This window comes from Heliangelus exortis, chromosome 21, assembly GCF_036169615.1.
Source record: "Heliangelus exortis chromosome 21, bHelExo1.hap1, whole genome shotgun sequence".
Lineage (NCBI taxonomy): Eukaryota > Metazoa > Chordata > Aves > Apodiformes > Trochilidae > Heliangelus > Heliangelus exortis.
In genome coordinates, this window is record NC_092442.1 from 6,219,547 (window position 1) to 6,236,996 (window position 17,450).

The 17,450-nt window shown below is 53.3% G+C and overlaps 1 protein-coding gene across 8 annotated transcripts in view; it reads right to left on the reverse strand.

Annotated features, from left to right (window-relative positions):
* Window positions 1-17,450, reverse strand: part of SMG6 (SMG6 nonsense mediated mRNA decay factor) — a 111,043-nt gene that overhangs the window by 12,051 nt on the left and 81,542 nt on the right. For all 8 annotated transcript variants that reach the window (XM_071765599.1, XM_071765600.1, XM_071765604.1 and 5 more), the window contains 2 exons: window positions 5,587-5,763; window positions 2,765-2,914 (listed from right to left, as the gene is read on the reverse strand). In XM_071765599.1, coding sequence (XP_071621700.1) covers window positions 2,765-2,914; window positions 5,587-5,763 — 327 coding nt within the window. The remainder of the gene's footprint in view (window positions 1-2,764; window positions 2,915-5,586; window positions 5,764-17,450) is intronic.

Here is a 17,450-nt window from a genome sequence, read left to right on the forward strand (position 1 = left end):
CTTGGCAGTGCTGGGCTAAGTTGAACCTGATGATCTGAAAGGTCTTTTTCAAACAAAACGATACCACGATTCTGTAACCTAACCTTGCTCTGGCCTATCTTCTCCCCCTTGGAATGATGGTTTTTCTTATGTAGGGGAGCAAAGCTGAGCTCTCCTGTTCTGCCTGAACCTGATGCAAGCCAAGGTTTGCCATTCACCCTGCCTGTACCTGTAGTTCCCCAGCAGCTTGAGCCACTGTCCTGCACACACCCAGCCAAGGCAGGGACCAAAGGAGCACAGTGAAGTCCAAATCACCCTCAAGGTTTAAATGTGCCCCTAGCACTGGCTGTGGTTAGGAGCTAAAAAAAGGACCTGAAGGGCTGCCCTGCTAGCTGGTGCATGGCAGGTAAGCGGCAACAGTGAACTGGGGGTAAATTTTGGGTGGAAGATCTCCATCAGCTGCAGAGATGGGCTGCAACAAGTGGGGAGCATGGCAAAGATGCTATCTTGCACGGAGATAGCACAAGAATGGCTGCTGGGGAGAAGGCAGGGAATTTAGCTGCAAGAAGCACAACTCTGCATGGCCAAGGTGAGGCCATGGCACCACAGTCCCCTCGAGCACAGAAAGAAAATGGATGGGCAAGAGCTAAAGGCTTTGCCCTGGGTCACCACCTGCACTATCAGGCTCTATGGGAAGCACCACCTGCACTTAGGCTCTCTGGGCCCAAGTCCCCAGCACCATTTAGGGACAGCCACATGGCCATGCCTGGAGAGCTGAAGCTCTTATCCATGCTGAGCCATAGATGAGCAGTGAACAAGAGAAATGGGCTGTAACAGGGAAGGCAGAAAGAAGATCCCCAGGTCCCAAGAAACACAAAGTCTCTTGAGAAGACTAGAAAGGTCAAGGACCACAGGCAAGAGAGGGAAAGTGGAGGGGGTGGATACTGAGCTGGCTCTGACCTGGCCTCCCCAAGCAGCACTTTCCACCCCAGTGCCTCCAGCTCCAGCTGCGTGGTCAGTACCAGAGCAGGGAGAGGATCGGGGCAAGCACACATGTTCTGCTCCAGGCTGTTCCCAGATAGCTACAGGCTGGATGACTTTACCGAAACCCCAAGGACTTCTCCTCCACCCCGCGCCTTCAGCCTCCAACTGCACCTCAGCTCTCAGCTGTGCAGCCCCTGAAGCTGCCCACACCCTCATTTTGACCTCTCTCTGCCTACAAGCATTGGCCCCAGCACGGCTGGGAAGGAAGGGAGGAGCAGGGCCGGGGGGAGAAAGCCCCTGACAACATCAGGCAGCCCCCACTCTCCCTGCAGAATGGGCAGCGGCCATCCCGGGGGGGCCCTGCTGCAGCTGGGCTGGTGGCTGGGGCTGGGATCTGCTGTACGCTGCCCTCCCTGAACATGTGCAGTTCCTGTTTGCTGTGTCTGTACAAGGCAGTGGGAAGTGGGGAATTTACTTACACCTCCCGCTTAACAACCCTGGGAGGCTGGAAGGCTTCAGGCCGCTTTAATTTACAGCCCATCTCTCCAATCTCTCACTCGTTTCGCTGCTGCTTTCTTCCTCCTCGTATTAATGTGACCCAGGTACCTGCCAACAATAATGGACTCGCTTGCGGGGGCGGCCCCTCCCTCCCAGCGCAACTTCTTCTACCTTCGCCTTGATATGAATTGCTGAAGATTCAAATGAAAAAAAAAAAAAAAAAAAAAAGAAAAGAAGAAAAAAGGCGAAATCTGAAAGGTTGGGGTGGGTTTGGAAAAGCGAAGCGCAGTGGTTCTGGGCCTGGCGCCAGTAGCCCGAGGGTACACATGTGCACGCTCTCCCAGTAGGGCCTTCAGCAGCCCTGTTTTACAACCACCTCGGCACACACTGCAGAGTTCACGCATATGGCCAGACAGATGTGTCTGGCTTACGTTCAAGGCTGGAAAATGAAGAATTATGGAAGTGAAGGGCCCTGGGCATTAGAGAGGGCGGAGGTGAGGGGGAGGGGAGCCAGGGAGAATTCTTTCCTCTGCTGAGAAATCCTCATCTGGGCTGCGAGGCTGGAGGAAGAGGGGTTGCAAAGCGGTGAGGCAGCCAACAGCCATGGATGTGAGACTGCTCTTAAAGCAACAGTGTTGCACTGCCAGGCTTCTCCTCCCAGTCCAACCAGTTTACTTCACCAGCTCCCACTGGGAAACATGCTCAGATTAGGCCAGGGCCAGGACAGAATCACCTGTATCCCATCTGTTTGTCCCCATAACGATGGCAACACTCTGGCTGCAGTGGCTGCTCACAGACTTTTTCCTGCCGCTGGCTCCCGCATGAACTCTGCTGTTCATGTCCCACCCTCTCCCTTGTCTGCCTGTGCCCTGCTGCACAGAAAAGCTGATTTCTCACCACATCTCACTGCCATGGAAGCCCTGCCTGGGCCAGGGGACAGCCCACCGCCTGGCATATATTGCCTTACTGCCACCAGGTGTGCTGGCAGCTCCGTGAAGAACTATGTCTGGCTTCATGAGGGTCTCAAGAACCCCCAGAACATTCACCTCAGGGCCTGGAAGAGCAGGTATTACATTGGGTGGGGGACAGCAACACTGATTTGGTCCTTCCACCAGAGGCAAAGCTAAGCTGGTTGCTGGATTTCACACACACGTCACAGGGTGCACACACCAGGGAATCTCTAGGTGCTTCAGGACATCCCAAGAGGGCTGAAGCACAGCAGGGAAATGGCTGCACACTATCGGCACAGTGAGGCAGGATGAGCCCATGTACAAAAGCAAAGCAGCTCCTCAGCCTGTCCTACCTGAATCTTGTCTCGACGACGCTGCTGCTCAGCTACCTTCCTGGTCAGGGCTTGCTTCTTGGCTCTGAGCTCCTTGATGTCCATCTCTCCTCCGCTGACTTCAGCCTCAGAATCATCTTCAAATGCCTCAATCCTCACATCATCTTCCTTCTGCCAGGAAATGCAGAAAGACAAAAGAATGGGAGACAAATCCCTATAACGAACTCTGCTTGTTCTCTATCCCCACTTCCAGCAGACAAATCCCTGCCAGGCACAGACCATCACCGCTTGCTGATGAGTGACTGACTACTTCTAAACATCCAGAAGAAGCAAGCAAACTCAATAAGTAGTAAACATCCAGGAAATGACAAGGTGAGACAGGAGGTAACAGGGCACAGAAGGCAACAACCAGAGAGGGCAGGGGCAGCCCTGCGTAAAGCTCTGTTCTAAAATCAAACCCTCTTCCTTGGAAAACTCTTCCCACAGCCTTGTGTGAGTCACCGATTTTTTTAGGCTTCAGTTCTGTAAAACCATGGTATTTCCTTGTCTCTCTCCTTTGCCTGCCTGTTTAGGCTGCACATCCATTGGAGCAAATGCTGTCTCCTCACCTGTCTGCACTGGGGCTGTCCAGCACTGCCCTAACACTGCTGCCTCATCCAAGGCTTGGGCACACCAGATGATCATCTTGACAGGAAACTCAGATCCATGAACCCAGCAAACCACAGAGCCCATTGCCCTTCTCCATTTTGATCTCAGAATAGGCTGGAGAGATTTCTGCACCTACCCCAAAATGTCCAGCTGGGCTGGGACAGATGCTTTCAAAGGAGGTGCTTAACCTTGATTTTAAAGCTCCCCATGATGGAACATCAATTGTGTCTCTAGGTCAGTCATTTCAATGGTTAATTATTTATTCCATTAACATTTGCATCCTAATTTACCCTGTTTCTGCCATGTTGTTGCTGGCTGGGAACCTTGTCTTTGATGAACTGGTTCTCCAGCCTCTTTGTGGACCATGTTGCATCTTCAGCCTCTCCTAAAGACCCTTCTCTGGCTCTCCCCACCAGAAGGTCTGCAGACCTTTCCCACTGCCTGAAATGGAGACCTCCCAGAATGGGCCCCCCATGTTGTTCCTACTCCAGGTGAGGGCCACTACCCATCTCCTCTGCCCAAAAGCCAAAGGGTTGTAATGGGGCTGGGAGGAGTTCCCAGGTGGCATCTGGGCAGAAAGACCTGCTCTGAGACAGCAGAGGGCTGCAGGGCACAGATCCTGCACAAGAGGATCTCCTGGAAGGCTAAGAGCATTGCTGCACCCTGTGAAGGCTGCCATGGCATGTGTCTGCAGGAGGGACCCCAACAGGAGCTCACAGTCTTAATTTCCAACAAGACCAGCACTGCACAGTTGTGTACTCAATCATTTCACCCAGACCACATGCATGCCTGGTCACAGAAACATGTACTATTCCCTCCTTGTGACTTTTTAGCCACAGGGAGGAGGAAGATGGAGCCCTCAGGCTCACTTCCCTCTGCTGGGACAGCCTGGACCACACAGGATGGGGGATATCAAGGACAGCATGGCACAAGGGCCAAGGAGCAAAGCTGTGTCAGATGCAGATCTGCTGCAGTGGATTGGAGTCTCTTTGCTAGGCTGATGGTGACTATGTTGGCAAGCTGGAAGCTCTTTTACAATCAGAGCCCCAAGGAGGAAGCTCCAGGGTTGTGCAATGAACTCATGCAGAGGTTCTCACAGCTGAACAAGACTGTGGGGATGGAGCAGGAGGGAGATCTCCTCTATACCATGTTTGTTCACAGCAGAAACTGGGACTGATTCAATTTAAGGACTGCTCCAGAGAACAGGATCATTCCTGCCATGACATTGGGTACAATATGATGATCTCCCTGTCTCACATGTCAGCTTGAAAACCTCCTGCACCTTTCACTAGAAGATGGTAAGTGTCCAGGTCTCCCATCTTGGAGAGACATCTCTCACTGCCTGGAGTTTTGCTCTGAGCCCCAGTGGAAAAAATTGACCTAAAATCTTGTCAATCAGCTGGAGCTGGCTGCTGGGACAAGGAGGGTGCTGAGCATGTTCTTGCTCTGGGCTCCTCCAGCTGTCAGCTCCCCAGGGCACACAGAGTGAGCCTGGGCAGTGCCGGGCCACCCAGCTCCCCACTCCCAATGCCTCTGCCCCGCTCTCCTGTTTCCCTGGCCTTTCCAACTGCAAGATTAAACAGAAGAAAAGAGTCAACCTGCAGAGCGGCTGGCAGGGCCCTTAAACACACACACGGAGCCTGGAGTGAAGCAAGGCCTACAGGAACAAGCAAGGGCAGAAAAACAAGAGTTGAATTCCTTAATCACATCAGGATGTGAGAGGCAGGGGAGGGACGGGGCGCCAATGTCAGCTCTTCCTGTACGTGTGCTGGAGGCTGGAGCCCAGGCCTCTGCCACAACCAGCTCCACGGCTATAAACTTGATCCTGAAGCTGAACCCTGACACCCCCCTCGCCCACCTCCTCTCCTGGGGGCTGCGGCGCTGCACGTTGTTAAAGCTTCCCCACCACCATCACCACCACCACCACCCCCCCTTCCCCGTTTCGGGTAGGAAAAAAGCAGCATCTGGAACTCATAGCAGCACGAGATAGAGGCAGGCGGGCTGGACTGGCAGGAAAGGGCACGAGTGAAGTACACTCGGGAGACAAGGGTTGTGCACCCCCCCCTGCTCCCCTCCCCATAAAATGCACAGGCAGCTATGCTGGCTATAAATAGCAGGAGCTGCAGGGCAGGCAGAGGATGGGCCCCACAGGGGTGATTCTTCCTTCACCGAGGAGCACTCTTCCCGCACGGTACCTGATCTTCCAGTTGTTTTCCCTCTTGGCTTCCCATTTCCTTTCCCATGGCGTCTGGGACGGGTGCCACTGACACATATTTTCCACCCTTGAATGCCAGCAAAGGCTCTTCTTGTCCACAAAGGGCTTCCAGGAAATACTTCAGAACTGTGACCCTCTTGCAGTCGGCTGCAATAACCTACAGGGTGAGGACGAGGGGGTTGGGGAGAGGGAAAGGAAAACAGAGTCAGTGCAAAGGGGAGGTGGATGGACAACGGCCAGGGGGGATGTTCAGGGCTAGAAGGCCCAGTGGGATGCAAGCAGCACTGCAGAGCACAGCGGGGATGTGAGAGGTGCCCCTCTTCTTATAAACAGGGATAGAAGAGGTTTGCCCATACCTCGTAGCCCACTGTCCTCAGGAAAAAGGTGGCAGGCAAACTCAGGACACACAGCACAGATCTGTGTCATGTCCTGCCCCCTCGGTGCACCCCCGGGCTTCAGGGGGGCAGCCAGCCCCCTGCCCAGCCCCACTGGATGGGGGACTGCCTGCTGAAATGTGAGAGATGAACGATGTGGCCTATTCTCATGGTTTCATTTTGACTCCATTGCCAGATTTCCCCCTCAAAAGATGGGGAGGGATGCAGGTGCAAGAGCAGGCAGGTGGGGGCATCTGGGAAAAGCTGAGTCCTTCCTAATCTCCAGCCTGACCCCATCCCATAGGACCATGTCATGGACCAACTGGGGAACCTCGTCAGGGAGGCTGGGACAGATCTGGCCAGAAGGAAACTCAATAGCTTAGCTAATTATCCAGTTTATGAGGCTTTCAAATGGAGTTTCCAGAGCCTGAGAGCCCAGTGCCTCCACAGATCTGTCCTGCACAGCTCAGCCTCTGCTGGAACGTCTGCCATGACCAGCCTTGGCTCAGACCTTGTCCCCTCACCACGAAGCTCTGCACCTGCACAGCTCTCCCCTGGTGCTTCCTGCTGACTGACATCACCCCCAGGGAACAGCAAACTGATAGGGAAAAAGTCAGCCAACAGGACCAAGAAGTGCTACATGCTGTAGAGACAAACTCCATGTTGATGCATGACTTCATCCTGCCCCCAAACCTTCCTCCTTTGCTCAGAGCAGAGCAGCCTCAGAAACCCCCATCCCAAAAGGATCCCCCTGGGCTCTCAGGATGGGGGATCCCAAAGCTGAGGTGACCATCCCACAGAGGTGACCCAGCCAGGCCCCTCACCACCAGCTCACTCACACCACGCGATACCAATGCTGCACGTCCTGGCTCCAGTTTGCCAGACACCAAACTGTCACCTTGCTGTGACACCAGCAGTGTGTGCCCTGGACATGCGGCTGTGCCGTGGTGAGTGAAGGGCTGGCAGAGGCACACGGCCCCACCACACCAGGCTGCTGTGAGAGGAAACTTCTGCTCTTCCACAACACTGCCAGTTTCCTCCCTGTGGGCTAATTTTAACCACCATGTCACTCCAGTGCGTGTCAAAAACCTGACCCTCCTGTGACCCCCAACCTCTCACCCCATGCACCAGCATCCAGGGCCACCTCAGGGTTTGGAGCTGCCCCCCTGGGACCCTACATCCCCCTGTACCTGCACCCATGGGTGGAGAAGGAGAAGCCCCTTGCTCCCTGCGGTAGGCAGTTGCTGCTCCCAAGAGGTGCTGAATACAAGAATATAATATTTTAGGGAGCAAGGGACCTGTAACCACTGATTCTGCTCCTAAAAACACTGTCCTATGGGACAGAGGTGAACAAGGGACAAGGTGACACAGGCTTAGCAGCCTCAGGAGCAGGTCAGGCTGCTGGGGATCTGCTTTCCCAGGACAGTCCTTTGCTGCTTGGGATATCCAGCCAGGAGCAATCCCAGCAAGTGTCACCACAGGAACATTTCCATCCTCCTGGCTCTCCTTTAGGAACGATTCTGCACAGGGGAAAAGTCGGAAGGAAAGAGAACAAGAGCAAAGTGGGAATGGCTGTCATGGGAAACATCCCTACTGAGAGCTCCAGGCTGCAGGAGCTCTGGGGGGAGTGATGGAAACCTCATCGTCTGCTTCATGTCCAACTCAAGTGGTTAATGCTGTGGAGACCCAGCCTGACTCACAGGGGGTGACTTCAGCCCAGGGATTTTCCAGTCCTGGTGTTTGGAGTTTCCTTGTGCCCAGGACACTGGGTCAGCCAAGCACCGGCCACCTCTGGCACTGCTGCAGGGGCATGACCATGGCAGCCCTGATGCCACCAGCCTCCTGCAGTGGGATGGCAGGATGCTGTCTGGCTAGGTGGGGAAGAGATGCGCACCCTATCCTGACACCAGTCCTGAGGGATTTCTCAAGACATCTCGAGAAATTAAAGCCACCAACATCTAGTTGAGGACCTGTGAGGTTTCCCTGTGTGCACAACAGGCTAGGTGCTGACACAGCTGCAGCGCAGACACCTCTGCACAGCAAAAGCTTAAATCCTGCTGTCAGAGTCTCCTGGAAGGGGAATGATCAGGCACATTGCAGAACTCCCTTCACCCACAGCTGGGGACAAGGGCAGGTGGGTTCATTCCTTCCTCCCCTGAAGAAGAAAGAAGTAGGAAACACCAGATTTCCTGCCAAGCCAGCACAGCCCGGTGCTTAAATTCAGCTCATCTGCTGGGGAGAAAAGAACCCAAGGCCCATGACATAATGCCACAGCAACTTGACTCATGAACACATTTTTCCAGCCCTACATGAATGAAAAACAGGGAAGGAGCAAACACTGCACATGCCCATCACGTGCAGCCCCGCTCGAGGAGGATGCAGCAGAACCCTGGGCAGCCAGACTGACCCTGCTGTGGGGCAACCCAGCCCCTGAGATGCTGGGAAAGAAGTGACCTGTGACTGGCACCCAGATCTCTCTCAAACGGCTGAGAGGGACCTTGCGTGCCACAGAGCAATCCGCTTTTGTCAGAAACTTCCTGTTTTAAAGTGGGAATGTGAGTACCCGCTGCAGCACCGGGATGCCCTGTGCAGTGGGACAGCCACCGAGGCACCCGCTGGCTCAGGTGGTGAATCCTGGCTGCCAGAATGGAGCATGGTGAGGATGCCAGGAGCTTTGCACACCCTTCCACAAGTACAAAATGACACTGTGCTGCTGTATTTGGTGATGTGGCAGCAGACACCCAGGTCTCGGGCGGGGAATACAGCCACCCTGCACACCCTTCCCCCTCTGCCCGTGCAGTGAGACAGCAGGAACCGAAAGCCTGGCTTCGAGTCATTGCTGGGTATTAAAATAGTCCTGACACGGACACAGCCACTCTCAAAGGAAAACTGAAACCGAGATTTGCTGAAGTGGTCTGGTGCCCCCGGCCATGACCTGGGCTCAGTTCCCCAGAGGTGCGAGCAGCCAAAGGCATCGCTGAGCCCCTTGCCACCGCGGTGCTGCTCAGGGACAAGTGTCCGGGGACCAGACCACTGTGAGATGTGAGCTTGAGATGGCTTTGCCTGCAGCAGCTCTGATAGCCAGCCTGATTTCATTGAGAGGTTTCTGTTTCTAATCTTTTTGCTACATCAAAGGGGGGGGACAACAACGATGGCAACCACCAGCTCCCAGAACCAGCCACCAGTAGCTGCTAGGGCACACTGAGGTGGCTCGTTAGCCCCCATATATTAACATACTAATCATTGAGGAAGACACAGCAGGACAGACATTAACACACACTAACTGCCTGTAGAGACCCACTGGGCTGTGCATTAACTGCACCAGCTGGTGTACTTTCCAAGTCACTTTGCAGTGCTGGTGCCACACCCTGCGTGTTTCATCTCCAGGTCTAATAAGGAGTCCCCAGGTCTAACGAGGGGTCCCTAGGACTAATGAAGCTGATCCCCTCTGTGGCTATGGCTGTATTTCCTCCTGTAGATAAAACAGGCTGAAGGGGCCACTTGGCACCTGGCCCAAGACACAGCCCCAACACCGTGTCCTCCAGGAGATTTAAGGGGAGGGAAGGGACTGCGAGAGCAGTGCCCTGGGGGCACTTGTGCACCTGGTGCTGTGGGGGTGACACCACCAGAAACCAGCCCCAGTCTCACTTTGGGTCAGAGGCACGGCTGGAGCAGGGGGGGGGCAGCCCCTCTGCCCCTGGCCCTGCAGCTCCACACAGGGCTCTCCTGCTGCTCTGAGCAAGTGGCTGTCACACCCACTGCCGCCTTCAATCAGCTTTTACAACTTGTTAATTTTACGCAGCGTCCTAAAGAGCAAATAACTGGGAGGCAGGAATGCGCAGGCTCCTCCAGCTAGTCCAAAGAGCCTCCAGCAGCCAAGTCAGCTGGCCAGGGGAGCCCCAGTTGGCCACAGGGATCTGCCACATCCCGAGGAAGAGGGGGGACACACAACTGGGTCCAGAGAGTGCTGCCCCATGCCCACGGCAATGCCACGCAGTGGGCTGGGAGAAGGGTTTGCAAGGAGGAAGGGCTCTGCATTCCTGTGTGCAAGGGGGAGACACGAGCACATCCTGACAGCTGGATTCAGAAGGGGAAAAGGACATGAGAAGTTTGAGTCATAGCAGGGAGAGATCCCATCCCAGATTCAGAGACGGGAACGGGATAGGACTGGGACTCAGAGCCAAGCTCCAGCACGATCCAGTGTGGGGAATAACACTGTTTTTGAAGCATTGGTTTAAACACGGCTCAGCTGAAGCAGCTGAACGAGGCTGAAACCAAGTGAGCCCCAAACAATCTCAACCACGCAGTGTCTTACACAGCCAAGCTGAAACATTTGCACTGACCCCGCTAAAACATCCGCCTGGGCCGGGGCTAAATGCCTCCCAGCTCCCTGTGCCTCCTCCTCCCATCCCTGGGGAGCTGGCTCGGAGGACAGCCCAAAGTGCTGGAGGAGAAGCATGGAGGAAAGCACCCGCTTTGGTCTCAGCCCTTCTGGGTTTTCATCTTGCACAGAAGCTGGGTTGGATTTAACCCTGGACTTCCCACAGCCCAGCTTCTCTGGGCTTGTTCCCCAGGCAGGATGTGGCCCAAGGAGCCCCCAACCCCAAATACATGTTGAAGAGGTTTGGCCACCTGGGTAGGGAGGACTGAAGTGTCCATCACAGCTGGGCAGCGGCACTTGCAGCTGGATTGCAACCCTGGTTTCTGCAGCTGAAGGCTCAGAAGAAACTCAGCTCATCTCAGAGAAACTTCTGATTTCAAATGATCCCACAAGCAGGCTTGGTGGATGTGGCTCCCATGTGCCTGCACCTCACTGTTTGACCTGAGAGCAACCATGGCTACAATGGGGCCCAAACCAAGTCACCATTGGCTCTGATATATCTCAGACATATCTGGCTCTCTGCAGGACCCAGACCCAGCATAACCAGAGCACAAATAGGAAAAAGATCTACCACATCTATACCTAATGTTCCATGACAGCAGGGAGGTACACCAGAAAAACACCCAGGGCAGACAAAGAAGCTCAGAGGAACCACCCCAGTTGCTCTTCCCCATCGCCACTGCTGGAGAACCACCTTCTCAGCTAAACAGGGGCTCCCCAAAGACAAAGTTTAGCCATGTCTTAGCCAAACCTCTCTCCCAGCACCCAGAGCCTTGCAGAGGCACAGCTTCAGCCTCTGCACTGGGGCACAGGGCCTCAGAAGAGTCATGGGAGCAGATGTGCTCTTGGCCTGACAAACGCCTCTGTCTCTCCAACCTCAGCCACGTTGCGCAGCCATGATTGGCCTTAAAAACTGGAGAGAAGCATGAAAAAGGAGCCAACAGCCCACCAGCACTAGGGTTCACCTTACTTGTCCCATGTAGTGACACAGAGAAGACACACGGGTGATATAAAGGCACAATATGACAGTCACACAATTCTTGGTGTCAGAAGAAGCCCTGAGTAGCCTGCACAGATTCCTACCATGAAGATCCTCAAGATGTAACCAAGGCACTGGTACCTGTCACCACTGGCAGCTGTAGGAGATGAAGGTGAACTTGGGGAAGCCGTGAGTAGTTCTGGGGCTTGAAGCCTCCTCCCAGCAAGCCCCCCCCAGAGAAGGGGATCTTCTGCACACTGGGGAGCAGCCCTCCCCCAAGCTGTCTCTCTGCCAGGGGCTGGTTCTCTCTCCCTGACTGGCACCTAGTGGCTGCGGGGCAGGAATACAGACCGGATTTTTACAGATCTAGGCCAGAGGACACTTAAAAATCCACACGGAAACCCCACACTGTCCCAGGCTGCACCCCTCAAATCCTTTTTGCTGCAGCACTGCCTGGCAGTACCCTACAAAACATCTCACAGCTCCTCTAGACTCTCTCAACTCTTCCTTCCCCTGCTGATGGCCTACCACAGGGTTGGGAAAAGTTGTTTGTCCACCACAAAATACATCTGAGGGTGCTGGAAGGATGTGACTTGTGTGGAAGAGTCAACACCAAAGTCACCTAAAGCAGATGCTCTGGACGGAAAGCCATTTGCCAGATCCCTCTCAAGCTCCTGTGCCCAGACCTGGAGCAACTACTCCTCTGAAGCATGAGGAGACACACAGCCCAGTCAGGAAAGTTTCTGATGGTTCCTAAACTGAGCTTTTGGCTTTTGCAGATGCTTGGAAGGATTTGCCTGATGTCTAATTCACCTGCTAAATGTGCAAAATTTGTCAGTTTGTCTCTCCAGCAAGCAGCAGTGTTTGCAGAGGGAGCAGCTGGCTATAGGCTGCATCCAACACCTTGTAAGCAGGTGGTTGGCTTATTAAATTTTGCTCCCACAAGCTCATTCCTACTGGGCATCAGGAAGACCAGAGAAAAGCATGACTTCAGCCTGTGTGAGAAGTCCCAGAGAAGATGATGGGGTACAGGATGTCTCCACAGAGAGATGGAGATGTTTCATCTGGTTTATGAGTGTGGCTCCTGCCTGGTTCTCATTGTGTCCTCAGACATTGCTTGCCAACAGCTCAGCTTGAGCTATGGGCTTCCCCACATTGCAAAATGTTCCCTCCAGAAAGGCACTGCAGGAATTTCTGCAGGAATTTCCACTGGAGAAGACATTTGCTTCCACCTCCTATGGCCACATGCCCCAGGGCTGGGCAAACTGATCTCTGCAGCTGTGAAGTATCTGGGGATTTCTGCTCTCCCAGGTTAAAACCTTGAGCACAGGACCAGACATTTCAATTGCTCATCAGAAGAAGGGATTAAAAGAAATCACATCTTTGAAAGAGGCCAGAGCAAGAGGCAAATGACTTCAGAAGAAAGTGAGTCACAGGCAGGGACACCCTGTTAAAGTCACCTCGATGCCTTCTCTCTTTCATTGCACATTCCCAAACTTTCCAGGGAAAAAGAAAAAACCAAGAAAAATTCAAGCCATCAAGTAATGTCAAGACGAGTCTGAAGGAGCTTGCTCTGCTCTTCCCCTGCAGATCCTACTGGAACACCAGCCAGGGCAGACAAGTCCCTGAAAGCCTGCCCCAAGCCAGCAGTGCCAGGTTGGGGAAGGAGGAAAGCAAGATCTGTGTTCTCAGCAAAGACAAGGAGGTAGCACCACTGTCAGCTTTCACAGGGCACAGGCTGCTCTCTCTGCTGCAAGAGACTCCAGTCTTTTCCTTTTCAGGGACTGGGGGAATTTATTTCCTCTGCCATTTCGGAGGATGCCTGCCTTGCCAGAGATTGTTTTGCAGAGTTAAGAAAGATAAGAAAGTGGTTAGCAGGCTCTTTGGTGGAGGAAGGGAGGATTGCTTAGTAAGGGAAAGGGGAACGCTCCACTCTCAGCAGACACACGCTGCCCTTCCTCTGAGGCCACTGCTCTGGGATATGCTGGCAATGGGGACACCTCTCTACCCCCAGTGTTTCTGGGGGACATCTGACATGTGTGGGGCCAGGCTGTGCTGGTGACCAGAGAAGCTGCTCTCAAGCCAGGGCTAGGATCTGTTTTTCCTGGAATTTGGGCAATGCGGCTGATGAACGTTCAACCCAACCTCTTGACTGCAAATCTCAGCGTGCTCTTGCAGCAGTGAAAGCCCTTTTTGCAGGGCATGTGGAAAAAAAAAAAAAAGGCAGGAGCCAAGTCCAGGCTGCCCACGCTGTGGGGAGAACGCTGGGGTTATCTGGCAACCTCCCCAAGAAAGGCCCTCTTGAAAGGGGAGAGCTGGCCTTACTGGGACATTTGCAGGGATGAATCCCTGAAGATCACAGAATCACAAAACAATGTTGGCTGAAAAAGACCTTTAAGATCATCTCGTCCCACCATAAACCTAACTGTACTAACTGTCCAGTGCTTAAGCCATATCCCTGAGCACCACATCTACACATCTTTTAAACACCTCTGGGGATACAATTCACCTCCCCAGGCAGATAAAAGGCAGCACACACTGAAGTGGGGCAGAGCCAACACTTGGCTCTCACTGACGGCATGAACTCTTTCACAAGGATTTCTCCATGGAGACAACTAGACAACTGCCCTGTGGTGTGACCCACAGAGTAACTTGGTGATTCCTGTCCCACAAGACAAGACACCAAAGTCTGGGGTAGCAGAGGGCTGAGAGAATAGGAAGCTGGGCTGTGGAAGGAAAAGAGTTACAACAAATGAATGATGGAGCAGGGATGAGGTTCCACCATAAAAAAAAGGGCCAAGAATGGTTCAAACCAGAGCTCACCCTTACAGTATCCATCTGCCTTGCCTGCACTACCTCCCTCTTGCCCTTCCAGCACAAACTCGGCTACAGGCAGCAAGGAAACCACATTTTTAGCTGGTAACACGCATGGCATGGTGGACTTCCACCTCCAGAAGCGTTAACAGGCCACCGTGTCCCTTGCAAACCTGACTTCTGACCTCAGGAGCAGGAGGGAGAGAAGTAAGAGCTGCAGTATTGCCTGGTCATGGTAGAGCTGGTAGAGAAGCCATTTCTGTGAGTTTGAAAAGCTTATACATTCTCCATGCAGTTCCTGGACGCCTTCCATGGCAGATGAGAGTTTTATGTCAAATTTAATTTTGACCACAAATATTTAAACTTCCTTGGACCACAAATGCTGTATCTTCTTTGTGGTTTAGTTGGCACCAAATGAGTATTTGCAGATCCCTATATATCTGTCTGTCATTTAAATATCTCACGGAGGTGTTGAAGGCTTCGAAAGTAGAGGGGCTCCTCAGGCAGAGCCCCTGGTTCCCCCTCTCTGCCCTTCATTACTCAGCACGAGAGGAGCAGACGCCAGCCAAACCCTTGCAGAGGGCAGAGCCACTGCTGGTCAGAGCATTTCAAACTTGCACTCTATTAAAGTTTGCTTTTCATAGAATGTCATCTGAGATCCCACAGTAACTTCCACAGCTCCCTGCCCTGGTGGATATTTGAACTGGGATGAAAGTCTTTTGGAATTTTCTACTTGTCTTTTAGGAAACTGAAATCTACAGGAGACTTGTTTTAATGAGAATTGCTAAATATCCCCTAAAGCAGCACAGCTCCCACCTGGCTGCTGCTTGCAGCCTCCCCAGGGGTGTTTTCACTTCCTCAAACACAAGCAGTTCTCAGAGGGTGACAACCCTGACCTGCTGAACTGGGATCCCACTCTGGGGAAACTGGTTAGAGTGGTTAGTCTCAGCGGTAGAATGATACTGAATTCAGGGGAGGCCGTTTGGCCAGGAAAATGCAATGAAATCAACATGATAAAAGGTCCCTCCTAAGCCAAGGGAATTCAGCGCTGCTGGATGGGGAGCAGGAAGCACCCATCTGGGGGGGTGAGTTATGGGGAGCAACAGCCCAGAATCCAAGTTTACACACGCACACCAGCTTGAGTCAGGTTGTGTGTGTTTCATTTCCTTCAGGCTTTTTAGTCTAGGACCCAAACTGGATGCTCGCCCCATTGATTTCAGGGGAGCTTCTGAACACGTGGAGGTGCCGTAGATGCTGCTCCTGCAGTCCTGCTTCTACCACTCCACTGGCTGATGGTGACAGCACTTGGGGAGCTCTCCTACACATCTCACCATCCCTTGGGAACCACAGAGCAATCGCATGCCCAGGACAAAAGCTGCAGCGATAGCTGCCCACATCAGAGGAAACAGATACCTGAGTCAGAGCAATGTGATGAGAAACCTCTGCTCTGCAAACCAGAAGCCAGAAACTGCTGGTCCACATGCCTTGATGGGAAGCTCAGGGCATTCTGACTCCCCTTAATTTTGGAAGTTAAAAAAAAAAAAAAAAAAAAAAAGCAGCTTGGCTTTGAATTAGCAAGCAGGCAAAGCCCACGTGAAAGGGCAGCTAGCAGGGCGGGGGATGCTGCCTGCAGGGAGGAATTTCTCTGACCTGTCAGCTCCTCCGTCAGGGCCACTGCTAAAATTCCCATGAAAAGAGAGGGTGGAGAGAGGGAAGGCAATGTAATAACACCAGAAAAATGCCACCACAGCTCAGTCGGCTGTAACACCACAGCCCCAGAGATACAAGCAACACTGGCATTTCCACCCACCGCAAGAACCACACCGGCAGCGGCGCTCCCGGCGGCTCAGGGCAGGGCGGGAAGCAGCTCACACCACTTCCAGCAGCCACTTCAGGGACGGACAGACGCTGTGTTTTGCTTACAGTGAAATGCTGCCACTTAGGGGACTCCTGATGACGTTCTTGTGCCTGAGAGCCCATGTCCTCCCCGAGGAGGGGCTGCTATGAGTGAGACACTCCATTAGCCTACCCAAGAGGTAATTTCACGCACTGGATGCAAGCTCCAGCCCGCGCAGATTCTGCTCTGCCTTTAAGGAAGCAGCAAACACAGCTCAGCTACTTATAACCAATACTCAGATCCTTTGGCAGATAAATAATGGCTCAGATCTTGCAGTCACTCACTACCAGCCGGGCCAAGAGCTGCAAACACACCTAGAGAAGGGAAGGAGGAATTGGCAGGGTGGCTCATCAGCGAGAGGAAAACTATTCACTGCGTCTTTGTTTTCTGCAGAGCTCCTCCTCTCGGGAGCGGGATGCTGAGCACAGAGCAGGGCCCCTGCCCCGATACAGAGGAGATGAACCAGAACAATAGGGTGGGGACACTGGATGAGCCCCGACAAGTGGGGTGGGCTGGAGTGGGGGCACTGATCCATCCTTTTGACTTCATTCACACTTACAGCTGCATTAGAGACATTTCCTGAGAGCACAGTAGGAAGAGAGGGGTATTCGCTCACTCCACCCTCCATCTAACACTGTCCTTGTGATCTAGCCTTGCACTGAGAGCCAATTTTGGCCTCTGGCAGAGCTGCAGGCCAGACATTACAAGCGCTGGTGTGAGCAGCTCAGGTCCCCACCCGATGAGCAGCACACAGACTTGGAGCAGTGTGCTGCAGCCAGCAAAAAAAAAAAAAAAAAAAAAAATCAAATCAATGTAAGGAAATGCAGTGTCCTTCAGAGTGTCCAAGGTGGCCCTGAAGAGGACAAGAAGGTGTCAAGTGTGGGATCTGAATGTTTCAGTGTAGGAAAAGGGAAGGTGCAGCCACCAGTGGATGCCACGTGATAGGAGGGGAGCAACACCAGTGCTGCACAGGGACCATGGGGCAGGGTCTGTGCCAAAATGTTCCCTCCCCGGGGTGACATCTCCTGACGATGCCACAACCCGCAACAGGATCAAAAACACCACAGCGAGCCCTGTGCCTGACTCACGGCAGCCCGCGCGTCCCCGGTGCATCGTGATCCTGCATCTGCAGCCTGAAAAACAACTTTTTTTTTTTTTTCTTGCTATTTTTCTTTTTTTCTCTAGAGCTGGCCTGCTAAAAAACACAAAACCAGCTGCCCTCCTCCAAATCTGGCGTTACTCAGCCTGACTCACCCCGAGGCTCTCCTGGCTCTGCTGGCAGAGCCTGCATGTACCTGGAGTGGGATGTGCTGGTGATACCCCAATGCACCGCCCTGCACACCTGGAGCTGCCCCTTGCTGTAGCCAAGCTAATAATTGTTTTCAGCTTCCAACTTCCA